General features: G+C 39.5%; 1 protein-coding gene across 1 annotated transcript in view; it reads right to left on the minus strand.

Moving 5' to 3' along the window:
* Positions 1-27,639, minus strand: part of NNT (nicotinamide nucleotide transhydrogenase) — a 92,038-nt gene that overhangs the window by 9,435 nt on the left and 54,964 nt on the right. Inside the window, 5 exon segments of the mRNA XM_032337450.1 lie at positions 12,576-12,657; positions 14,719-14,878; positions 22,926-23,105; positions 25,437-25,597; positions 26,733-26,966. Of these exon segments, the coding sequence (XP_032193341.1) occupies positions 12,576-12,657; positions 14,719-14,878; positions 22,926-23,105; positions 25,437-25,597; positions 26,733-26,966 (817 nt within the window).

Below are 27,639 nucleotides of genomic sequence, written 5' to 3' on the forward strand. Positions count from 1 at the left end.
AAAAAAATTTTTTTAAAGCAACTGTCTTAACCACTAATAAGAGACAATGATGAAATTCAGGATTTCCAGAAATAAAGAACCACTCTACTTCAAGTCAATGGTGCTATAATTGCCACGAATTACTCATTTGTGCGCTTTTGAAATGCAAATAACAATTCTTGAACACCGAAAATTTCTCCTATCTCCCAATCTTACCAATCAGTGTTTTCTCCCTCCCCCAGGTCCAAACATCTTCACAAAACCCAATTTACAAGACTTGAGGAAGACTTTAAGTCACGTACTATGTGATATCTAAGGTCTGTATTAGTGTCCTATGGCTGCTGTAACGAATGACACATATTTAGTAACTTAAAATGACACTATCAATTATATTACAGTTCCGGAAGGAAGCAGAAAATCAGTTTCCCTGCACTGAAATCAAGGCGTTGGCACAGCTGCATGTCTTCCAGAGGCTCTACGGGAAAATCCATTCCTTGCCTTCTCTTGCTTCCAGAGGCGGCCCCCATTCCTTGACCTGTGAACGCATCCCTCCAACTTCTGCCTCCACTGCCATATCTCTTCTTCTGACTCTCTCTTATGGCTTCTTCTAGGACTCTCTCTGACTCCTTCCTCTCTGAGAACCCTAGTGATGACATGGTCCTGCCCAAATAGTCCAAGATAGTCTCCCCACCTCCAAATCCTCCCCTCAAATCTACAAAGCCCCCTTTGCCATGTGAACTAACATGTCAACAGGTCTGGGAATTGTAGGTGGACACTTCAAGGCCATTATTCAGCCTACCGCAAACGTCCTTTCTAGTCCTAAAATTCCATGAACTAGGGTTTCTATTTTAGCTGAATAATCCAATATATACTATATGAATTACTTTTGGATAACAATTCTGTATACCTCCTTTATTCCAGTAAGTTTTTCATCTTAATTAATTTGTTTGTTTTGAATACTGTCCTTGCTTATCTTTCAATTAATCCATTTGGCCATCATCTTTATGCTTAAACTGACATGTCCTGGGCCAAATTAGAAATCAAAGAGCTCTAAATGTATTTGCTGTTATTGTAACATTTGATTAGCTACAGACTGCATAAAGACATTATATTTGTTGAGCTAGTTGTGAAGAGGAAATAATGGCAAAGCTAACCAATATCTCATGCTGAATATCCCAAAGGACAGATCATTTTCTATCTGTTGGCATAAAAATTTATTATACTAAACCTTAAGACTCTAATGTTGGAGAAAAACACACGCAAGGCTCTTACAAGAAAATGCCAGTGTTTTGAGAGAAATAACAGAACACACTGAATTTGTAGAAATATATATGTGCACACTGATAAGTCAATGTGAGTTAATAACAATTCTGGCCCATGTAACTGGCTTATCTCCAAAGTATGTATTACAGTTAATTATACCAGACATTGGTTTGGCCATGGCCAGTTATTTCCAGGAACTGATGGCCAAAGCTCATCAATGTTCCATCATCGTATGAAGAATATCCAGAATTTGAAAATGCAAAGCCTACTAGCCTTTTAGTTCTTCCCTTTGAGCCATGAAAATTATCTCTATTGTGCACATACTAAACAAAGCAGAATCAGCTGTCCCTGTCCACAAGAAGATTCTGCAGAAGGAAAATAAACACAAAAATGAGATCACAGAAAGATCTTCCAGGTCTCAGAACTCTGTTAATGTATCTCCTCCTTAGGTTGCACTGCAACACAGTAACATCATAGTAACATAGTAATGTGGCTTACTTATCAGCTCCCACAGCACCTAGCATTCCTTCTAGGGACTCAATGGGAAGGAAGGAGAAAAAAGGTTTTAAGTAACACCATGTGCCCAGTAAGGTCCATTGACTCATAGATGTTCTACATCTCTTTTTAGAGAAAGAATTTAGGGAAGTAGTAAAGAATTTCAGTGAAAGTTCTGGAGAACCACTGCCCAGATTCCCAACATTTGGACAGCTCACTTCTGTATGCCTCCCTTTCCTCTGCACCCAGTGGGATTGAGAACAAACCTCTTCAGAGGACTATTGTGAGATTTAAGTGAGATAGTTCATATAAAGCAGTTTTCATACAAAATACTTTAGACCAATACCAAGCATAATAAGCCTTTAATAAATTAACCTTCAATAATAATATTCTATTCAAATATATCTGTATAATATAAATGTTCAAATAAATGTATCTTTTAATGACCATTTATAGAAAAATACACATTTTTACATTAAAAAATATTGGTTTCATGTCAACATTTGAGTTGGTTTTCTAATTTTTACCTTAAAATTCCAGTAAATAGCAATATAGTCCAATAAAAGCAGTTCTTTGTATTCACAACTACATCAAAAGACTAAAAGAATGATACAGTCAATAAAGACTAAGGCTAGTAACTGTGAATATTGGACTCACTGGAAACGTGTTCATGACAATATGCAGAGACGCACTTCTTTGATAAAATCAGATTTCAAAAGGCCACATTTAACCATTCCACAGATACAATTAGGCAAAAGAATACGGTTTCCTCAAATGACAAATACAACAAGTGTCATCATTAAGTCAGAAAAATTCCAAGAAAAAAGATGCCATGTAATTCCTTTTTTTGCTCTTTTCCTCTCTCAAATATGAAAATGATAGTTTTGTGTGAAACATTATATAATAAAATACTATAAAAATGTAATAAAATATAATAAACACTAAGGCCTCAGTCCCTAATTAAAAGTTCCCGATAGACCCAGGCATGGCTCAAAAAAGGGGAATAATCTACTCAGATAAAACACATGATCTTCAGAGCCTTTTAAATTACTCAAGAAGGAGCAACAGCAAATAAGAGTGTATACAAGAGTGATTTGAAATTTCGTGTTAACAGGATAAAACATGGTAAAAACGCAAGTGAGGAAACACGTTTTCTAAGCTTCTTTTGTAACACATGATGCTATAAACCCCATTTTTACACTTTTTCGCAACTTCCCATTAGATTTCAGACACCACATGTTCTAAAGGGGACACAACGATCGTGAGCCATGGAGACAATATGTCCTGACCAGGGTGTGCTACAGCAGTTATCCTAGGACATGTGGGACTAGTAAAGAGAGCATAAAACATTCACCACACGGATCCTACCACAACTGCTCAAATAAACTACATTTTCCTTCTTGCATTATGGAAATATCCAGATTTAGTTCAGCAATAAAACATGAAGAAGAGCCAAGTGACCCAACTCAACAATAAGACAAAGAAACTACAGAGACAACGGGGCCTCATTTACAGTATTTAGTGTTTTCTCCATTTTGCTGCCTCCTACTATTATAAATACTGCAAAGGATCTTCAGATCAAAAAAAAAAAATCCTTTTATAACCTTCAACTATTTGGTCATACGTTTTTGCCAGTCACTGCACAGAATGTGTTTTCATACTCAAGATGTTCAAAGAGTTCGTTTCGTTTCTCTTATTGTGTTTTATATTTTCAAATGTATGTTGACAACATTTGGGAATTCTGCCTCCCAGTATTATCATCCCACAATTCTCCTAAATATGTTACTCTAAGCTTCTAGGAAGCTGACAAATTAATGAGGAAAAAGATGTAACAAAGGGAAAATTTTCTGAAGTTTCGCTTGTTGGAAGCCTGTTTATTCTTCCTGCTTTTAAGCATAAATATTTATAAACCAATAAAACCTTAAGAGTCAAAACAAGAGGGCTGAGGAGCCGCTAGGCAGCTCGGGAACCAGGCCCCAGGGAGCTGCCGCTTCCTCTTGTGATTACAGGCAAGGCGAAGTCATGCTTCCACACTCAGAACAGGTTTTTGGGAGTGTGGGAACATTCCACTTCCTCACTCCCCAAAATGAAGTTACTTCACCGTTTCTCTCTTCATTCCCCTACCTCAGGATTCCTCAGATTTTTGTCACTTACTATCCAAAGCTCTCCAGTAAAAGAATGTTTTCAAGGGTGCTAATGATGACGTATTTCTCAGGGAGAATGCCATCCAATTCCTCGAACAGGAATGTCTTGGTCTGACTGGGCCGCTAGAACAGAATTCGATAAGCTGGGTAACTAAAACAACAAACATGTCCGCCTCCCAGTTCTGGAGGCTGGGAAATCCGAGATCAAGGCACTGAGAGACTTCTGCACTGGTCTGGAACTGAACCCAGGCAAGGGAAGCGAGAAGGCTGTGGAATAAAATCGGCAGAGACTGGACAGAAAAGAACTGTCACCATGGAGTTGTAAGGTATATAAAAAAAGACGAAGAAAACTAATTATTAATCTCTTACTAAAGAACCTTTAAAAGATAGGTTTCATATGCCATTTGTCTTTCTCTGAGTTATTTTGCATGATACCCTCTAGATCCATCCATGTTGTTGTAAATGGCAAGATCTCATTCTTTCTGATGGCTGAGCAATATTCCATTGTGTATATATACCACATTTTCCTTATCTATCCATCAGTCAGTGGACATGTAGGCTCTTCCATAATTTGGCTGTTGTAGATAATGCCACTATGAACATCCGGGTACATGTATCCCTTTGAATTAGTATCTTTGTGCTCTCTGGGAAAGTGCCTAGTGATGCAATTACTGGGTCATAGCGTGGCTCTATTTTTAACTTCTTGAGGAACTTCCACACTGTTTTCCAGAGTGGCTGCACCAGTTTGCATGCCCACCAACAGTGTAAGAGGTTCCCCTTTCTCCACATTCTCACCAACACCTGTTGTTTCTTGAGTTGTTCACTTTAGCCATCCTGAAAGGTGTGAAGTGATCTCTCGTTGTAGTTTGGGTTTGTGTTTCCCCGATCATCAGTGATGTTGAGCACCCTTCCATGTGTCTGTTGGCCATCTGTATGTCTTCTCTGAAAAATGTCTATTCATATCTTCTGCCCATTTCTTAACTGGATTATTTGTTTTTTGTGTGTTGAATTTTATGAGTTCTTCATATGTTTTGGATACTAATGGAAACAGACTCTTCTCTGTAGAGAACTGGTAATTACCAGAGGGGAGGTGAGGGGGGCGTGGGGGAAACAAGTGATGGTGATGAAGGAGGGCCCTTGTGATGAGGACTGGGTCTTGTATGGAAGTGCTGAATCCCTAAATTGTATACATGAAACTAATATGACACTGTATGTTAACTGTAAGTAAAATAAAAACCTAAAAAGTAAAAAAGTAAGAGTTAAAATAGACCTTAAAGATTCTCCCATCGACTACTTCCCAAGACAGGACTCCTTTATTTAGAATTACACCAAGTATGTGTGCTGTATTCATCACAAAACAGGTCGGGAGCTCAACTGCAGAGGCAAGGAAGAGTCCCTGGTCTGGGCCACACACACCTTAAGGACTCTTGTATTCTTTATGTTTGCACGTGGCAATGCTCCATTCTGAGCAGGGCCCATGAAGGTAATAAAAAGATCTGGGCACCTGGGTGGCTCAGTTGGTTAAGGATCTGCCTTTGGCTCAGGTCATGATCTCAGGGTCCTGGGATCGAGCCCCTGCATCGGGCTCCCTGCTTAGCTGGGAACCTGATTCTCCCTCTGCCTCTGCTGCTTCCCATGCTTGCACTCTCTCTCTCTGCCAAATAAATTTTTTAAAAATCTTAAAAAAAAAAAAAAAAAGATCTGTTACTATATTCAATTATTTTTGTAATCTAATTGTGCATTTCACCTGTGGAAAATATGGTGGGACCTGAAAAGGTAGGTTCCTTTGGTTTGTCACATTCTGATCACAACTTTTTTTTTTTTTTTAAAGATTTTATTTATTTATTTGACAGAGAGAGAGAGATCACAAGCAGGCAGAGAGTCAGGCAGAGAGAAAGGGGGAAGCAGGCTCCCCGCTGAGCAGAGAGCCCAATACGGGGCTCGATCCCAGGACCCTGAGATCATGACCCGAGCCGAAGGCAGCGGCCCAATCCACCGAGCCACCCAGGCGTTCCCTGATCACAACTTTTGATTGACAGCTACACGTCACTGATTAAAAGCACAAGGAAGTTTTTTTTTTGTTTTTTTAATAAAGAACTGTAGTAAATGCAGTTTAGAATAAAAACTTGTAAAGCCTGAAGCAGACCAAATGTTACACAAATCATCCTTACTGGTGAAAAGGCTGGGACCAGCTAGGTAAGGTTAGCTTATTCACCTGAAAAGAAACATTGTGATGAAGGAGAAAACCCTCCTGACAAGACCACTGCTGTCCACAAAAACTGACCAATGAGAAAGGCTGTGGAATCAACTTCCTGGAGAAGCTTCTTAAGTAAAAGAACAGACACCCACCTCTCTAAAATTGTGAAAGACCTTAGAAATAGTGGTTTAGATGAACTCACTTATATGGTTCTGAGTGGGGGAAAAAAATGTTCATTTAATTTTCTAGAACTTTCCAATAGCCATAATTAGAAAACATTATGTACCTTTCGTTCTTTTTTGGAAGGCAAATCAGGGCTGATCTGAAATTTGATGTTTATCTACGGCCTCCCCTTCTTTAGGGAAAAAAAAAAGATTACAAATGTTAAAGAGCTTACAGAAATGTCTCAGGGGCACAGTTTTTCTAATACAGAATATAACCTTTTCAATGACTGTGAATGAGAAAATATTTGCCAAAGGGCTACAGTCCCATTTTCTATTTGTGCATGTGGCCTGGGACACTGAGGTCACCAGAAGAATGAGAAGTCATCTAAAAAGGGCCAGGCCAGAAAACAGTGCAAACATCAGTGCAGCCCTCTACAGAACCACACCACAACACCACCTGTTCCCTTCCAAAGATGCTTTTACAGACTGTGCCCAAATCTGGCTTATCCATCTCTGAGCCAAATCCAGCAACCAAGCCCAGAACAGAAACTGTATGATGACTGACATGCTTTTTATTTCAAAACAACCAACAAGACTATGAAGAATGGTATCACAGGAAAAACAAATTCTATTTGCCACTCGTGTTCTAAAATATTATATTTTGGCATAGGGCAGAGACTTGGTAAAAAAAAAAAAAATTATACATAATGTCATCTTCCTGTCTGAATAACCTTCATGATACTGTTGGGAAGAAATGGCCGGTGAGCACCGTAAGCTGACACTGTCAGCAAAATATCAAGGAAGGGGAACATGAAATGAGAAACGGGCATTTATTTATTTATTTATACTCCGCCATGTTTACGTGAACGTCACTGAAGAACCTCAGCTCAGAGTTTATCACGACTAATACTAGAACAAGAAGCTGAGAAACACCCTGGTGGTCAGAGGCACCAGTTTCATCGGGAGTCAAGTTTCTCCCTCAGAGCACCAGAACTGCGAGCAGACAGACTGAGAAACACGCCCTAGAATGAACTGTAAGGCGGAGGCTATACCAACCATCACAGGCTTTCTTTCCGCTACACCAATACACCATATAAACAGAAAGCCAAAGGTAGTCTGGCCAAGAGTCAGAATCTGAGAGGGACAGGGTTGTTTTCTAAGTGCACAAGAGACACTCTGAGTGGAGAATTTACTGGCAATTATATACAATAGGCTGAACACAGATGTGAGTGGATGCACACATACTTTCTTCGGTTTTACTCTCTCTGCATATTCACAGATAATATTCTCAGGACCTAGAACAGTGCCTGGCACAAAACACTATGTAATTAGTTGTTCAGTGAATGGTCATTAACATGAGTAGTCACATCTAAAAAGAACGTATTGCAAAGCTATCATAAAAATGCTAAGGGTGCCTGGGTGGCTCAGTCAGTTGGGCATCTGCCTTCAGCTCAGGTCATGATCCCAGGGTCCTGGGACCGCGTCACACATCAGGCTATCCAGGAGCCTATTTCTCCCTCTGCCTCTGCCTCCCCCGGAAGCATGAATAAAGAAAACCTTTTCTTAAAAAATGCTAAATAGGGCACCTGGGTGGCTGAGCTGGTTGAGGGACTGCCTTCAGCTCAGGTCATGATCCTGGAGTCCCCAGATCCAGTCCCGCATTAGTCTCCCCGCTCAGCGGGGGGTCTGCCTCTCCCTCTGACCTTCCACCTCTCATGCTTTCTCTCACTCTCTCAAGTAAATAAATAAATAAATAAACAAACAAACAAACTTTTTTTAAAAATGCTAAATAATGTCTTATTTCTTTGCTCAAATATGAAATCTTTTACCTGGCCTAATATCTATTCTCTTCAGAAGCATGTGCTTTATCACTCTACAAATGTGAATGTCCTATCTCTTCTTGCACCTCAATAAATAAATCCAAGGTGGCTGAACTCTATTTACTTGAATTACATTTAACCTTCGAAAAAAGAAAATCCGGTTAGTTTGACAAAGTATCTCATCCTGAAATATTTTCAAAGAGTGGATTCCTAATCAAAAGTAACCTATATTTAAACCAAAGCCATGTCACACAAGACCATAAAACACTATTAAACCACAAACACCACTGGTGGCTAGATGTGTTTAGACAGAAAATGAAAAAAAGATTAAATGTTTTTAAAAACCTGCAAAGAAATTCATGTCACAAGTAGTATAAAAGGTTTAAAATGTCCCCTGGACAAATAACTACTCTCCTTTCCATTCTGACCCTCCTCCTACTCTACTTTTCCTAGCACACTATCACGTTAAGTGGAATTCATTCACTGAGTCATCTGTTTATAGGCTTGTTTGCTTCATAACCATACACTTTTGAGAGTGGCAACTGGGCTTATGCACCCTTTTCTCTCAATACCTGATAACAAGAAATTTCTATCAGCAAATTATTAATAGAAAGATACAGCTGAACATTAACAGGAAAGCAATGTATAACATCAGTTAGCCAATCAAAGAAATTGAAGGGTGGTTTCATGAACTCAAAAGACTTCTGTGATAATCTAAGCAATAATGCTTTCTAAAAAGAAAATTGAACTCTGATTAATTGCAAAAGAAAAAATACACCTCTTTCTAAGAATTACTCAGTAAGAACACTATTTCTGCTCTGTAGGGAAAAGCCCATCATATCAATCCAAAGATTGGGAAATCAAGAGAAAAAATGTCTGTACTCTCATAGCATAAGGTTTTTGTAATAAAATGCTTTTAGAGATCAAGCATAAGTTAGGTGAGTTACAGAGGTGCTCTGGGCAACTGGGAAGCAACTGTACACTGGCCACTGAAGAAAGCCTAGGTTAGTGAACACTCCTGAGCTCCTGTCATGAAATGTCACGTGTTCATTATGTCATCTCAGCTCCCGGTGAGCATGTTATGACTACAGCCAAAGCAAAGGAAAACAGGAGTGTCTCTAAATCAATCATGGGCCATGAAGCCAGACAGACTGTATGACAGAGGCAATTTTTCTTGGCACCACTTGGGCATAACTAATTGATGACAATTGTATGTCCACACTGGCATATTTCCACGGGGGATGTGTGTATGTCACCACATCTGGATGCTAGGCAGCGGGGTCCTGAGGCACAAAGATCTCCTAAAACCAGAGGCCCAGCAGCTGTGCTCAATGAACACCGTGGGAGCTCCACAGGGTGATGAAAGGACTAAATTACTGCTAACTGTAAATACAGATTTATTTCATTAAAATACGAGGTAATGCTGCAGCCATCTCTTATGCAAACAGACATTTGTTTTCTAAAAAAAAAAAAGCTAGCATCTATGGATACATGTATTCCTAAGTCCATCAAGAAAATCTGCATTTCTCCTAGGAAAGGACGACGAAGCACATGAGACAAAAATCAACAATTTCCATGACTCCCTTTAAATTAAAAAAAAAAAAAATCCCTATTCAGAAACTAGAAGGGAAGAATAGGACAATCTACTATTACTGTGTCAGCAAGAATTGTTCTGGAATCTTCCATTTAATTCAAACACGAAATCTGCATAACTTGCTACAAAGCCCATATTGAAAATTCAACAGATCACAGTAAAAAAAAACCTGATATATTAATAATTAATTTCACCTTTATTATGAAATTAATTGATCAATATAAGTGGCTAATTTTTCCTAACTCACAAATAGAGGAATTAGACTGAACAGTTTTGCTCTGATCCTACATAATAAATTATTAGTAAGTTTATTATTAAATTATTCAAACAAACTATGACAATTATGTGAAATGACAGGAGCGCTCTCTCACATCAAGTCTGACAACCTGTTCACAAAATTACTTCAATAAAGCACAAATTATAACTGAGATACTTTCCGTATATGTTTAGTATCTTCCATATAGCTTAAGTCAAGCGACTATTTTTCCCACTCAGGGTGACAGAAATCATCCTAAAACAGCAGTTTATCTTATGTCTTCATGAATCAAAATCAAATTTTAGTCAGGTCAGAAACTGGGATTTCATTTATTTCATCCCTTTTCTTTCCAGATCATTTTCTCCATCCCTCCTATTCTTTTCCCCTCACATCCTGCTTCTGTCAAGTTACCCGACCGTCTTGAGGCCCTCCAATACTGCATCCACCTCACCCCGGACTGATTTTCCAAGATGTCTGGTTAACATGGGCTGGTCAATGGGTAATAGAGAGGGATGTCAGGTTAACCATTCCCTTCCCAAAGGAGAAATGGCTTTCCTGTCTTAGTTATCCTCTGGGAAAGGAATAATCTAAGACAGGAAAGCCATCTTTCTCTACTTCATGAGATTGCCACTCATGTCCTAAACATTTGTGGTGATAGAAGGCATTACCAATATATTAGGACTTCTCACATGTGGACTGAATAAAGAAAAACAATCTCTGTTTAAGAAAATCATAAAAGATTCTTTAACACATCCTTTCCTTATGTTAGGTCTGCAAATGCTTTAAGCGGCAAGCGTATGATTAAAAGGGCAGCCCTGTACAATACCGGATAAGAAAATGGACAATGGTGACCAAAGTGAGACTTCTTAGGTGAAAATCAAAAAACAAAGTCAGTGGGGCACCTGCCTTCAACTCATGCTGTCTTCAGTCATGATCTTAGAGTCCTGGGCTCAAGTCCCACATCGGGCTTCCTGCTCAGTGGGGAACCTGCTTCTCCCTCTCCCTCCCTGCCCCGCTCGAGTTCTCATGCTCCTTCTTGCGCACTTGCTCTCTCTTACATAAGTAAGTAAAATCTTTAAAAAAAAAAAAAAAAGTGATTTTTCGCATCATCTATCTTCAATTTTCTAAGATTATACTAAACATGAAAAACACTGACATCACAGAAAAGCTAGTCCTACCACAAAAGAGTATTCTGACTATCTACGAAAACACTAACTATGGATCACAGGAAGGCAGAGTGGGGAGTGAGGGAGGGAAGGAAGGAAGGAAGAGAGCAAATGCAGCTGAAACTAAAATGATAGATCCACTCGGGGCGTCTGGGTGGCACAGTTCGTTAAGCGCCAGACTCTTGGTTTTGCCTCAGGTCGTCATCTCTGGGCCCTGATCTCAGGATCGTGAGATCAAGCCCCACCTCAGACTCTGCACTCAGCAGGGAATCTGCTTGACATTCTCTGTCCCTCTCCATCTGTCCCTCCCACTCCTCCTCTAAAATAAATATGTAAATCTTTAAAGTAAAAAAAAAAAAATGTCAGATCCACTTATTCCATCATGGAAGTCTCTTCACCACTATTAACGGCCGGGACATTCAGGATTCTGCACCCAGTCTTGCATAGATGCTCTGACTAGTTCTGGGCACATGGCTGAGCTTATTTTCTTATCATCTGCCTCAGAAAAAGTGTAAGATAGACATCTAAAAGGATTTTCATGAATAGACATTAACAGTTTTGTCAACATATGTTAACATTCTGGTGAACGAACAAATTTTATTTTAATAATAGAGTTAGCCTGTCTCTCTGACTTATGGTACCATGTCAATGAAGCTGCAAGAGAACCAGCTTCTCTAGCAAAGAGGCAGCAGGTATCGACTCCTAGGGACAACTCCAGATGGTCCCTTCACAGACTCCTGACAGCAGAGTTCCAGAACAGGGATCCAAAGGTACACCGGACAGATGTGAAGTATTCCAAGGGTCTGTCCCCCACCGACCCCATTTTTACATCCCTCAAACCCTTTATCCAAGGTCACAGGGAATCATCTGGAAATGCAGCATCCTCCACTTCTCCACTGTGCTCAAGATCCTCCCAAGGGCAGAGTCTAGTGCCCAAATGCCAAGAAGCGGCCACAGCTACTGCCCTCACCCTTATTTCAAAAAGTGTACAGTGTTAGGAAAAGAACATTTGTACCGGTCTTGTCCACAGACGAATATGAGAGCGAACCCAGTCAGACATTAACCAGCCTAAAGGATCTCCACTGGGTCTCACTCACTCTTCATCAGGAAGCTCTCATTTGACATACCTTCCATGAGTCAGTGCGAATGCTAGGAACCAGAAAGGGTCAACTTGATGTGGGTCTTTGACCTCCTTTATTTGACCTCCTTCCCCAAATCCAACCAGAAACCGGACTTCTGTTTTTCCCCATTAATAAAAATCCTGGAATTCAGTATAAAGTTTCTTTTTCTAAAATGAGCCTATGTTTAGGTTCTGCGGTATGAGAGACAGCGAAACGAGGCACCCAGACTAAGGCAAGCACAGGGTTTTAACAACTGTTTCTTACTCCACTGTAAGAAAGTCATCTAAACACAAGTCATTGCTTTTCCTTTTCTTACACACACACACACACACACACACACACACACACACGCAAGCCTCACACTACACCCACTGACCTGACTTTCTTGCCCTGTTCCAAGAGCATCTTCACCAGGTCGGCAATGGGGTACTGCGCTTTGGCTGCACAGAGACCATAGCCTGCAAAGAACATGAAGCACACAGAACAGGGTAATTTTTATTTCGAAATCTTATGAAGAATAATTTCTCCCTTGATCAAAACATATTTTTATGCCAAAAAAAGAAAAAAATAAGGCAATCCGTTAATAGGATGAGAAATGAAAGCAAACTTCTGGACTTTTTAAAAATATTGGCCTAAATGTCAAATTCAAAATCTAATGGTCCCTCCTCCATGTTCTGCCTTGTCTGATACTGCTGGGCACTCCCTCCCCATACACCACACCGCACACACACTTGTATACGCACACACACTCTGGGTGTGTGTGCCTGTGGCCTGCGTAAACAGTCAAACTGACTTCAGACTTGGTTTTGAGAACACTGCAGTTCCCTGGTTCCTCTCCTCACTTCGTTACTACTCTCTGACATCCTTCACTAAATCTCCTTCAGTTCCCCTTAAACAATGAAACTCCCCAGGGCCTTGGCTTTACCCCTCACACTCTCCTTGGAAAGTCTCAGCCCATCCCATGGCTTCAACAACCATCTGAGGACCCTCAATCTGTGCTCAGGCTCAGCCTGTCCTTTGAGCTCCAGGATGGCACGTCCATTGTCCGATCTCCACCTCAAACTTAATGTCTCCTAAGAAGAACAGAAAAATGTCCTCTTCTGCCAAAAAAAACCCAGAAGTGCTCCCTACGTCTGATGTTATTATCGGTATGACCACAAACTGCAGACCTCTTCCTTCTCCATTAACCCTTACACTCCGTCCACTCCCCCCCATACAATCAACCACACCTATCCTCACTTTTCTACCCCAGTTTTCCAAATATCAAGTCTCTGCTCAGTCTGTTCCCTCTGCCTTCCCCCATCCCGAACACGGTGCATCCTCAAGGCCCCAAAAGACCCCTCACTTCCTGACACTCCTTTTTAGGCTCCTCATGATTAACAAGAAAGGGTGTCTACACAGTCCAATCTAGCCCTTATCGTAACCCCAATACGTTATTTATTGATCTGACCTCTTCCCTAGATAGAAAATGTCTAAAGGGAGAAGATTTTGTCCTTTACATCTTTCTACCTCTATACTCCAGGTGTTTCTCAGCAGGTAACACTAATGCCACTGTGGGTGGGACAATTCACAATGCAGGAATGTCTCTGGCAATACAACCGTATTTAGTGTCTGCTCCCACACACTAGGACAGTAGCAGCCCCATCTGCGAGACAAAAACCCAAATCTGCATATTTCAAATGCCTCTAGAAAATAATACTGCCTCAATTGAGAAGGCTTGCAGCTGAACGTTCAACTCTGCTAGTGTTTTTTATTTACATCTTAGCATATAACCAACCAGCAAACCACCCACACGTCAAACCAATAGATTTCCTTTATAGAAAACTCTTATGATAGCATGACAGAGTTAAAATCTTAATCTGAACCCAATGTATTAGCTGTAATACCACAGCAATCTGCAGTCCAAATAAAGAAAAATGGAGCTAACCCTCAAAACATTAGGGAATTGAGGCCGGGAGAGTAAATGACGTGGCCAATGTCACGTCAATTGTTAGAAGCAAAATTAAGAACAAAAGTGAGGTGTTGTCACTCCCAGACCAAGTTCTTTCTATTAGGTCATGTTACTTCATCTTATTGGAAACCATACGATTCTCAATGGTTTTTTTAAATATTTACTTTTGAAAAGAGATTAACATTTACTAGCCTTCACTGAGTGAGTCTAAATACTTTCATGTACTACATCTAATTTAATATTGACAATAATTCCAAAAACTATCTATGAGGAATACATAACCAAAATTCAAAGATGACTAAATGTGTGAACAGAATCACAGAAAGACATGGCTAGAACTACCACACTGATCTGTAAAATCTCTGTTATCCCTGAAATATTAACTGAAGCCAAGGATTCTCAACATAGTTGAGAGTTTTTAGTTGATAATCATAGTGTTGCTTCTATGTTTCCATTAAATTTTCAAAAATGAATAAGTTCCAAATCAATTTTTCTATTATAAGAAACTGCATGAACAATTCCAATAGCTATTATAGATTGTTTGCTTTTTTCTTTTCTTTTTTTTTACCTGGAGTAATAATAATGCTATTAGCTTCTCGGATCATGTCAATTGCATTGTCAAGGTTGATTTCTGTATGTGTGCCAGAAATCTCCATGGGTTTTCCACCAGCTGTTGAAGTGGTACCATAGCCTCCGAGAATCACATTAGCCAAGGAGCGATTCATTGCCTGGAAAGCAAAATTATTAGCTGTGAGAGTTTAATCCACATAACTTTTTGAAAATGGTATGAATCTACGTATATGATATTCATAATCATTTTAAGAGATTTGATCTTCTAAAAAAAATCACATAGACCACATCTATAAAAGATGTATTTTGGGGCTGCCTGGGTGGCTCAGTGGTTGAGCCTCTGCCTTCGGCTCGGGTCATGATTTCAGGGTCCTGGGATCAAGTCCCGCATCGGGCTCTCTGCTAGGCGGGGAGCCTGCTCCTTCCTCTCTCTCTCTACATGTTATCTCTCGGTCAAATAAATAAAATCTTTAAAAAAAAAAATGTATTTTCAGTAAAAGTTAATTTTAAAAGAGAATTTAATGGAAAATTACCAATCACATTAAGAAATCAATGAAAAATTCAGACAAGGTTATTACTGTCCGTGTACTGATTAAGCAAGTTCTATCTCCATATTCACATATATGTCACTAGTATAAAAGAGAGTGGTCTCTATGAGAAATTTTACAAGGTGACTACAGATGTCTTAGGTGAATCCTGCTACCAGCTGCAAGCTGTCAAGAGGCAACCAGGAGCTGTTAAAGGACAGCGAGCCACAGCATTTAGAAGTCTGCTGCCCTCTGTCGTCAAGAAAAAAAGAAATGCGGGAGCTGACAGGGTCTTACTTTCCAGATCAGCTACATACAGCTCCACGAAGCTGTAGCAGAAATAACAGGATTCACCATTAGGCTCCTAAAATATCGACTTCAGAAAAAGCAAATGAGTAAGTTCATACCCTGTTTCATTGAAATTTATGCCTGCCGTTTTAACCGGAAAAATAAGCTCAAAAACAATCAGAGGAAGGCATGCTCATTTACAATTATCCAACAATATGCCACACAAAGGCAACAACTAAAACATGACAATGGCAGGGGTGGTTTCTAAAACAGATCTTCTGCAGACCTCTGGAGTTGGGGTGTAAAAGACAAGACAAGCAGCTAGATAGTCTGGGTAACCAAATGCCCCCCCCAAGTGCCTTTTAAGAATTCAAATCAGTACAGGAAGCAGTCATTTTATATGATCATAACTGGCTGTCTCACTTCAGAAAAAATTCTATTTTAATAGAAATTATTAAACTCTATTTTAAGGGCTATAGTAAACATCTCATTGACCCATTATTTATTCCATGTAAAAGCTATGTAAGTGTGGATCTATCACTTATTTAAAAAAAAAAAAAACAGGGGCGCCTGGGTGGCTCAGTGGGTTAAAGCCTCTGCCTTCGCCTCGGGTCATGATCTCAGGGTCCTGGGATCGAGCCCCGCATCGGTCTCTTTGCTCAGCAGGGAGCCTGCTTCTCTCTCTCTCTCTCTCTCTCTCTGCCTGTCTCTCTGACTACTTGTGATCTTTCTTTGACAAATAAATAAATAAAATCTTTAAAAAAACAAAACTGGTTCAAAGGACTATTTCAGATATTGATGTATTTCTGTCATAGGTAACTTCTTTTAGAAAAGTCAAAACCACAAAGTGACTTCATCACCAGCATCCCACTGTCCTGCAGAGGGACAAATGACAGAGGGACATGATGTAGAGGGACAGATATACACGAATAGGACCACCTTATTCTAACTTGGCTTAAAAGGAACCATTCTATACAAAAAATAAAGATTCGAAGGGACATATACAACCTCCAGTGTTTACAGCAAGATGTCTACAATAGCCAAACTAAGGAGAGATCCCAAATGCCCATCGACTGAAGTTGTGGTATGATGTTTATAGCAGTAATGGCCACAGTCACCAAATTGTGGAAAGAACCAAGATGCCCTTCAACGGACGAATGGATAAGGAAGATGTGGTCCATATACACTATGGAGTATTATGCCTCCATCAGAAAGGATGAATACCCAACTTTTGTAGCAACATGGACGGGACTGGAAGAGACTATGCTGAGTAAAATAAGTCAAGCAGAGAGAATCAATTATCATATGGTTTCACTTATCTGTGGAGCATAAGAAATAACATGGAGGACATGGGGAGATGGAGAGGAGAAGGGAGTTGAGGGAAATTGGAAGGGGAGGTGAACCATGAGAGACTATGGACTCTGAAAAACAATATGAGGGTTTTGAAGGGGCAGGGGGTGGGAGGTTGGGGGAACCAGGTGGTGGGTATTGGAGAGGGCACGGATTGCATGGAGCACTGCGTGTGGTGCAAAAACAATGAATTCTGTTACGCTAAAAAGAAATTAAAAAAAAAAAAAGTTGTGGTATGTACATGTAATGGCGTATTACTCAGCCATTGGGGAAGAAAGCCATCTTGCCATTTACAACAACATGAACGGATCTAGACAGCTAAGTCAGAGAAAGACAAATACCATACAATTTTACTCATGTTGAATTTAAGAAAAACAGATGAACACAGGGGAAGGAGGAAAAGAAGAAAAAAAAGGAGAGAGGGAAACAAGCCATGAAAGACTCTTCATGAGCGAGAACAAACAGGGTCGATGGAGGGAGTGAGCAGGAGAGGAGCTAGCTGGGTGACGGGGACTAAGGACGGCACTTGTTATGGTGAGCCCTGGTTGCTACATGTAAGAGACGAACCACTGAGTTCTACTCCTGAAACTAATATTGCACTGTGTTAACTACCTAGGGTTGAAATAAAAGCTTATAAATAAATAAATAAATAAATGGAACCATTCTTCCTTCCCTATAAAACTGAATGAAGGAGAAGAAAACAATTTCTGAGGACATTTAATTACCCACTATTATAATGGCATCTTCGGGAGAAAAAAAAAGGAACCACACAGTAGCTTAACAATCAAAGTCAACTTGTTGAACACATATCCACAATTATATCATCATTAAGCCGATTCCATGTGGTCTCTTAAAAACTGGATTATTTTTCATCTCTGAATTTACCATTGCAACATCGTATTTTCAACAAATGTTTAGGGTTTAGGACTTTGTTCTGTTCCTTTTTTTTTTTTCCCCTGCTTGCTTAAGTGATTAATGAGACTATCCTGTGAGCACTGATCCACAGATTGAGAAGTTCCCAGCTTCCAAGACAAAGTATTCGCAACACTGTCCAAGACTGTTCCTTTTAAGTCATTAAGCCCTATAATGAAAATTGTATGCTACATTAAAGAGACCCCTAATTCACGTAATTCCAAGCAAACTCTAAGAAAACAGTCTGAAAACAAAGGGAAGGTCATAAAATAGACAAAACCAAAGAAATAATACCATATACTCTGATTTCAGTGTTTTGTGGGTGCTGAATAATTGACGGCAAAGCAAAAAAAAAAGTAAAAATAAAAATAAATATTATTGGTTTGGCTTTGACCCACTTTCCTTCTGTTCTATTTTCATTTGGAAACAAGTAACAAAGTGCAAAAATCAGAAAATTTGGTTTGAAAATGCTGTCCCATTGTTATAAGCTCTCTATTTCCCAGGCACTTTGGACACTATCTCAAGTAAAGGGACTATAGAATCGTGAAGAGGTTAATGTCTATGTGACATCTGGACATAAAACAAATCATTCATTTGAGTTGGTTGTCCGGACACTCGAGACATTTTTCAGTTTAATACTGGATATTGTATAACCATAGCGTGTGGCTTAGTAGACACCCAAAAGAATTCTTTGTCAGAACAAAAATTCAATTTTAGGGATTACTGATTAGCCATTCGGAGAGCATTCCATTCCCTCTCCTACAATAAAACTACTCTGTTCTGGTTTGGACTTGCATGTTTCTTCAGTAGATAATAAAATAACGAAACTAAGCATACTAGTATTATCAACAGATCCTGATATATGGCAGTACATCTGTTACCACAGCCTATCCAGAGAAGATTCCAAAATATGAAATGAGCAAACAAATAAAACATTCATTTAGTAATTATTTACTCATATGACTGTGCCAGGTGCATGGTCAGCCTCCATAAACACAAAGGCAAATCATCAATGGCATCTTAAAATACCTTCCTTGCAAAATGAGACTAGTATTCTCTACCTCCAGAATTAGCATGGGGACTAAATGAGCTAATATTTGTAAAGCACCCAGCATTAATGCCTACAGCATATTAATGCCTGCTACTATGCCCAATTACACGCGGCTATTTCATTTTCATTATTATCATAAACCACTCTGAGCTGCTAAAGCCATGAAGAAACAATTTCTTATAATAAAGAAGCACAAGCCAAGAATCAATGAAGATTAATGTGAAAAGTTGAAATCAGGGCAATTTAGAAGGAAGGAAAATTTCTATCTTCAAAATTGAAAAATACAGCAGGCTGGTTTTTGCTGTTGGCCTTGTTTGTTCTGTAGTAAGATGGAGGAAGGGCAAGCATGCAGGAAAACGAGCACCCCACACATCGCTGGTGAGCGCTCAGGCTGGAGAGTCCTTTCTGGAAATCAATTCATCAATATCAATAGCCCACAAAAAGCCCTTACTCCATGCCCAAAGAAATAATCAAAATGCACAAGGAGGTACACTGAAGGGGGAAAAAAAACCCACTAATTATTAGTGATATAATTAAACAAAACACAGAATATATTTGAATATAGGCTTATGAACAAACACTAGAATTAGAATATTAAATTTTAAGAGTTAAGTGATAATGGCATTACAAATGACTTATTTATCCTCTTCTACTTTATTCCACATTTCCCACATTAAACATCTTTTACTTTTGTAACTGAATAGTATTTTTTTAAAAATTAAAGCTTCAACTGTCTTTAAATCCAAATTAATGCAAGTTGCTATTATAAACTGAGTATCCGTCTGATCAGGGTGGCACGTATTGTCACAGAGAGCTACAAGAACACTTTATTATAGAGTACGGGAATAAAAAATAGCTATGGTATGTGGCCAGTAAATGGCATGCCTAAGGTGGTGGAATAGAAAGGAAAAGAAAAAGAAATATAGATAACAGATCAAGAAATATGAAAGGAAAGAATAAGAGAAAGAGGGTATAGTTACAGAAATACATGCAGGAGAAAGTCTTTACAGCAAGTGCCTCTGACTACCTTATTCTAGTTACTGTCATAGAACTGCTCCTGTAAGTGTCTGTAGTTACTATAACCAACAATAATAAAAGAAATTAGGTGAAGAAGAAGGGGTGAGGAAATAAAAAAGACAAATTTGGGAAATACTACAAATACCTAAGTAAAACCATTTAAGAAAAAAACACTAAAGGCAAGAAGTCACCTGTGATGACACTCCAAGAACTAGACACAGTTCCTCAGCTCTCTCTATATCAGTATGCCACCGGCTTTGTTAAAATTCAAATCCTCCCATTTAATTTTAAAATCAGAGTTTTGACCAACCACAAGTTAAAGTAATAATGAAAATCTGCTGCCCCCTGCTGGTCATTCTAATTCACCAAATGAAGAAAAGTCAAATGAAGTGTAAAAGTTCGTGTTTTTAAAATTTATTTTATTTTGGGCGCCTGGGTGGCTCAGTGGGTTAAGCCGCTGCCTTCGGCTCAGGTCATGATCTCAGGGTCCTGGGATTGAGTCCCGCATCGGGCTCTCTGCTCAGCAGGGAGCCTGCTTCCCTCTATCTCTCTCTCTGCCTGCCTCTCTGCCTACTTGTGATCTCTCTCTGTCAAATAAATTAAAAATATATATATATATTTATTTATTTTATTTTGTTTTATTTTATTTTATTTTATTTTACTTTATTTTAAAGTGTTCCAAAATTTATCATTTATGCTCCACACCCAGTGCTCCATGCACTATGTGCCCTCCTCTATACCCACCACCGGGCTCACCCTTCCCCGACCCTTCTCCCCTCCAAAACCCTGTTTGTTTCTGAGAGTCCGCAGTCTCTCATGGTTTGTCTCCCCTTCCGATTTCGTTTTTAGATGCTAAGTGAAATAAGTCAGTCAGAAAAAGACAAATACCATATGATTCCATTCATTCGTGGAGTTTTAAGTAACAAAACAAAGGAAAGAAAACGACACAAACCAAGAAACAGACTATAGAGAACTGATGTTTACCGGAGTGGAAGTGGGTTGTGGGGAGGATGGTGAAGTAGGTGATGGGGATTAAAGAGGGCACCTATCATCATGAGCACTGAGTGATGTATAGAATTGCTGAATCACTATATTATACACCCAACCCTAATAAAACACTGTATGTTAGCTATACTGGAGTTAGAACAAAAAGCTTTTTTTAAAAAGTTCCTTTTTAGAGAAAACTATGTCTAATACAACTAAATAAATTTTTCCTTCTTTATAACATTTGTTTTTTAGAACTCCAAAGCCTGAAACTTTTGAAATAGGAGATACAAACCCCCCTTTCCAAATTTCCTGAACAACTTGGGAGATTTATTTTAAAACCTCTTCCTCGGGGCTATCAAATCATTTGTTCTACAAAATGGCCAAAGAAAACTGATTTTTTATTATAAAAAGATAACTTCAGTATTCAATTTACAAAGAGATTTTCAATTAATATATATATGAGGAATTCTGAATTATAAAATAAGGGGCTGGGGTGCCTGGGTGGCTCAGTGGGTTAAGCCTCTGCCTTCGGCTCAGGTCATGATCTCAGGGTTCTGGGATCGAGTCCCACATGGGGCTCTCTGCTCGGCAGGGAGCCTGCTTCCTCCTCTCTCTCTTTCTCTCTCTGCTTGCCTCTCTGCCTACTTGTGATCTCTGTCAAATAAATAAAATCTTTAAAAAATAAAATTAAATTAAAAATTAAAAAAATAAAATCAGGGGCTTTTTCGGGGTATCTGGGTGGCTTAGTTGGTTAAGCGGCTGCCCTCAGCTCAGGTCATGATCCCAGGGTCCTGGGATCAGGCCCCAAGTCAGGCTCCCTGCTCAGTGGGGAGTCTGCTTCTCCCTCTCTCTCCACCCCCTCCCCCTGCTTGTGCCCTTTTCTCTCCCTCTCAAATGAATAAATAAAATCTTTTTTAAAAAATATATATATAAAATAAAATAAGGGGCTTTTTAAATATTGTAATAAAAGAACAGAGGTGGAAGAAATATCCTTTCTCTGCTTGAACGATTAACCAGCACAGTCATGATCTGACGTCACTCCATTGCACACTTGCCCTTCTGCAGTCATTCAGAACTATCATTTAGAAAACAGTTATCTACCATTTGAAAAAGTTTCCTAGTCAAACCTTTAATTATTTGCAGGTTATCTTCTTGCCATCCAGAAGAGAACTAGAAACAAAAAGGAAGCCAGGAATATTTATTTTCTTGATTTTTTTTCTTCTCTTTTTTAAAAAAATCATGCTGACCACAGAACTTTTAGACAGGCACCTTCACAGATGACCCGTGGGAGTACAGATTGGAGCAAGCTCGCCCAAAACAACACGGTAATAAGCAGAAAGAGCCGAAAAACATGAGCAAACCTCTTTCACTTCAAGGAATCAATCTGAAGACAAAAACCGGAAGTGCCAAACATGTATTTATGGACAGAGAAAAATCAAAAACTCAAAAATAAAAGGTAGAGCATTAGGGAAATGTTAAATAAATTGTATATATCCAAATGATGGATTTGTATTAAGTGCCTTAAAATGGTATTTTAAAAGCATTTTAAATAAGAAAATGACAAGCCTATAGCAAAATGAAAAGAATAAAATGGAAAGGGGGTGTGGGGGAGGGTAGCTGGGTGATGGGTATTAAGGAGGGCACATGTGGTGAGCACTGGGTGTTACATGCAACTAATGAATCATTGAACACGGCATCAAAAACTTATGATGTGCTATATGTTGGCGAACTGAACATAATAAAAAAAAAAGAAAGAAAAAAAATAAAATCTAAAACAGTATACAATATGATCAGACTAGTAAATACTCAGATAGGTAATACAGAAAGAAGCAGAACAGAAAGAAATAAACCAAAATCTTAAGTGCTTATCTCCAGATGGAGCTTGATTTTTTAGCTTGATATTTAATTTTCCTAATTATCTACACTTTGGGGACTTTAAAAGCAGTCTTACATATTTATTGAAATGAAACACTCGGATATCTCTACTGAAGAAAAATAAGAACCGACAGAGTCATTTTTGACTGCAAGTAAAATAACAAACAGATCCCTATTTTCAGAACACCAGTTTCTTACCACACACATGATGTAGGACAGGATGGCCCCTGAGGAGCCGATGAGCGCCCCCACGATGGTTAGCAGGTTGTTGTTCAGCAGGAAGCCCTCCGCACACAGGGCCCAGCCTGAGTAGCTGTTCAGCACAGTGATGACCACGGGCATGTCCGCACCCCCAATAGCCGCTGTCAACGTCACACCCTAGGATGAAATCCAAAGTGGAAATCAAAATTAATAAAATAAAAATAAAACCTCTGACATTGGACATCTTGGTTTTTGATCATTCTGATTTTCCAATTAATGTATTCACCTTGAAGTTCCATGGCTGGTAATGACTAAGTGCCTCCCATCTGATCACTTCTCCCACAGATATAACACAGGTAAGCACTAAACCACCTTCCTCTCCATCCCCCACCCCCGGGAATAGCCCTAAATCCCTAACAGGCAGTGACGAAAAGCAGGCAGAAACTAGAGAGGGGTCTGCACTTGAAAAAAAGTAACAGCATCAAGTGAATTTCCCAGTTTTTGCGGTGTTAACGTAAGGGAAGGCCAAGTGGTGCCAAGAGAAATAGCTAAATCCAAAATATATGCCCATAGTCTTGCTAATTTGAAGATCCAAAGATAGGATTTAGGGTGACTATGGCAGCAGGAAAGTGAGAAGGGAAATTGTGGAGGGGCAGGCAAAAGAGAGGGAGTCCCAAATTTTATGTATGAACTCTGCCCAAAACTCTGGTTGACTCCAAGCAAACCTGTGAAGGATAAAGTAATCTCAGGTTTCAGCTGCCCCCACCATAAGGGAGCCAGATCTGAAATCTGAATGCAGCCAAGTTAGCTGCCTACAAAAACAGGTAAAAAGTAATAATCAATACTCTTTGGAGGAATATAACAGAATCCAAAGTCTCTCTAATGCCACTCCAAATCACCAAACTCTGGAAATGGGAAAGAATGATGGGGAGAAAGATTTTTGCTTTTTAGTCCACATACACCTACCTATGTATTATGAGTTTCAGATGTGAATGTATTCATGTCCTACTTAATGAAGTCAAAAGCCATTAAAATAGTCCACAAAACATTTTATCTTACTCATTCTCATACAAGCACAAAGTACCTCTTAAATATCAAATTCATCTCTTCTCAAAAATGGTAATTCTTAAAGTTTTGCTTTTCTATGCTGTTAGTTTATTCTGAGACATTATGCTTTACTGGATTAAAAAAATACCAAAACCATTTTTATTTTGTTTCAAATAAAACAAAAACCAGTGCTACATACACCGGAAAAAAATGGACTGTCAGCAGTCAATAGAAAGAATTTTAAGTTAATTTACAGACTTCTTTTCTTTTCTTTTTTTTTTTAAGTAGGCTGCATGCCTGGTGCGGAGCCCAGCATAGAGCTTAAACTCACAACCGTGAGATCAAGACCTGAGCTGAGATTAAGATCAGACACTTAACCGATGATCCACTCAGGAACCCCTACTTTTCAGATTTCTAAAAAGTTTCTCTGCCAAAATCAGGCCTCTTAGCATTACATAAAAGTAAGTATCATTTTTAACACTGTAAATCTTGAGCCAAGCAGCCAGTATGTGTTTGATAAGCAATTACTGTATGTCGAATTTTGTGCTAAGCAATACAAATTATTTTAAAAACCTAAAACATGGGGCACCTGCGTGGCTCAGTTGGTTAAACATCTGCCTCCAGCTCAGGGTGTGATCCCAGGGTCCTGAGGTCGAGCCCTGTACCAGTCTCCTTGCTCAGCGGGGAGCCTGCTTCTCTGGACCCTGCTCCCCCTGCCTATGTTCTCTCTCCCTCTCCTCATCTCTCTGTCAAATAAATAAACAAGACCTTTGAAAAAATAAAAACCTAAAACACATACCCTGTCTACAATGTGGACTCCAGGCTAGGCAAACATGAAGGAATCCATGGATAACAGCTGTTTTGCAAAGCACTGTACACTGATATAATAAAATGTTTCACTGGGGCACACAGACAACTAGAGAACACTGTGTGTATCAATATACTAAACACAAAAATGAGAGCAGGAGAGGAGGACCACACTGATCATTAAGGCTTCCCTGACCTCCCCCACTGAACACACAAGGTTTATTAGTGTATCTCATTTTATATAATTCTTTAACTTGGTACCACAGCTTCCAGTAAATGAGCATAACTAATGCTCAAGGAATATCTGATCCTTTTTGCATACAACCCAAAGCACTGTTTTGTGGGCCTTGTCACAGTGAGTAGGCACCTAATGAAAAGAACTGAAACACTCGGCTTTTTAAAATTCCCATCCATCCAGTGATCCACCCCAGAGCACTAAAGATGTCACCTGACAACTTTGAAAGGAACCATTCGGTGGAGAGAAAGAGTGGCTTCCTTCTTACACTTTCCTGTATTAGCCAGATTCTAAAAAGAAGAACGTGTAACATCACTCTGAGACATGTTTATTACATCGAGGGTCTTGAAGAGCTAGAGACATGGTTAGATCGCACTCAGCTCCTCACTGAGGGTGTGCCTTCTGTCCCAACTTCTTACCATGACAGCAGAGAGAGCCGACACAGAGCCCAGACAGGTAAGGCCGGTGGTAAAGCTAGGGTCCAACATGAATGGGATTAGCCCTCCCACACTAGCCGTCAGCAGGCCTGCATTAAGTAAGTGCCTTCCAGGAAGAAGGAGAGGGGCGGATTTCAGGATACCTAGGACCAAGTGCAAGTCTGTCAGAAGCCAGCACATGTCATGGAACACCAACCACCCCCCCCACACACACACACATACACACTCTTAAGTGCACGCCATTTAATCCTAAACTATCAAAATTAAGTATCGGGGGGAAAAAAAAGGTCCTGAAACATAAAAGCAAATTAGGGCTCTTACACGTAACAAATGTTAACAGAAGTAGGAAAAGTATGGCTCAACTTAACTGTTCTTTACTTTGATCATACAACAATTTCTTTACTCTTTGTCCTAGCATCTTAAAAAATTACATTTTTCCCGTATGACCAACACAGAAGTTGTTAAGTGTGGTTTCGTTTATTTAAAACTTCAAAACAGAGTCCTAGCACATTCACATTTCTGATTCTATCAACTGAGCCCAAGGGAGCAGAGCCCTGGTTTGCCAGTTGTTTTTGAAAACAAAAGCAGGAGACAAGGGCATTGGAGGCTTGAAGTTCTTTTGTGACTTTTAAGTTTCATGGAAGTTCTCTATTTAATTTCAATGGCTTGATTACTCAGAGGCAAAGACCAGATCCTTATATCACAAACTAGTTTCTCTATAGACTCAGTTATTCACGAAAACACTGAAAACAGCCTCTGTGAGATTTGGAGGGCTCCCCCCCACCACTTCTAATCTCATGGCTGACCTCCACAGTTGCAGAAGATGGCAAGCCAGAGCCGAAAAATGTGTCTGTGTTCAAAATAAGTACTGTACGGTGATCACACAAACCTATTCAACAAGCTTCTCTCTACTCTGGAAAACGTATCAAGTTCATTTCTGTGAACAGGCATCTCTAACTAAGGGTTGAGGAAGGCAGAGTTTTGTTCACATGTATTATCAATTGTCAACTGGTCCCTCTACACAAATTTCTGTGCACTTATTTCCTCCACTGGCTGTCTGCAGAAGAACAGCTTCCACGTTTAGGAGATCTGTAAGGATCATTCAGGAAAGCAATCTTTTATATATTCGTAATTTGTATGTTTATGTATTTATGTATTTCCGAGTGCTATACAAATTCTTCACCTAACGGTTCTACCATGAAGCCATTTTCTGAAACTGAAACGGACCCTTGAGTCCCCTGAACAACAGCTGTTCCTTTGTTACGTGGAATCACTTACCCTGCAATTTTCCATAGGCAACAAGAGAGCCACTAAACGTGACACCGCCGATGTAAGTACCGAGGTAGGCCACAATCTTGGTGAGATTTGCTGCTGCATCCGTGGCAAAATGTGGATATTCGACAATGTACTCAGCTATGCAAGTGAGCACAGCTGCCAAGCCTACTAAGCTGTGAAAAGCAGCAACTAACTGAGGTAAATCGGAAATCTGGATGCGCTTGGCAATTGTCAGTCCTGTTGGGAAATGCAGGTCAAAGAGGAATTAAAACTCAACAGACCTCTGAGAAGGAACAACAATAAAGCCAACACCTGAAAATTATTCAGCCACAAAAAGACAAAAATCTTACCATGTGCAATAATATTGATGAACCTTGAGGGTATTATGCTTAGGGGAAATAAGCCAGACAGAAAAAGACAAACATTGTATGATCTCACTTATGAAATCTAAAAATAAAAAAAACCAAACCAGGGTACCGGGGTGGCTCAGTCAGTTAGGCGTCCAACTCTTGGTTTCAGCTCATGACATGATCTCAGGGTCACGGGATTGAGCCCTGAATCAGGCTCTGCACTCAGTGGGGAGTCTGCTTGTCCCTCTCCCTCTGCTCCTCCCCCTGCTCTCTCTCTCTCTCTCCCTCTCAGATAAATAAATAAAATCTTTAAAAAAAAAAAAAAAAAAAACAAGCTCATAGATACAGAGAACAGATTGGTGGTTGCCAGAGACAGGGGATGGGAGGTGGGCAAAACAGGTGAAGCTTCCAGTTATAAAAGAAGTCATACGTATATAATATAAAGCATGTTGACTGTAACTAATAATACTGTATCACATATTTGAAAGTTGCTAAGAGAGTAGATCTTAAAAGTTCTCATCATAAGAAAGAAAATTCTGCAACTATGTTAATGGTGACAG

This window comes from Mustela erminea, chromosome 3, assembly GCF_009829155.1.
Source record: "Mustela erminea isolate mMusErm1 chromosome 3, mMusErm1.Pri, whole genome shotgun sequence".
Classification (NCBI taxonomy): domain Eukaryota; kingdom Metazoa; phylum Chordata; class Mammalia; order Carnivora; family Mustelidae; genus Mustela; species Mustela erminea.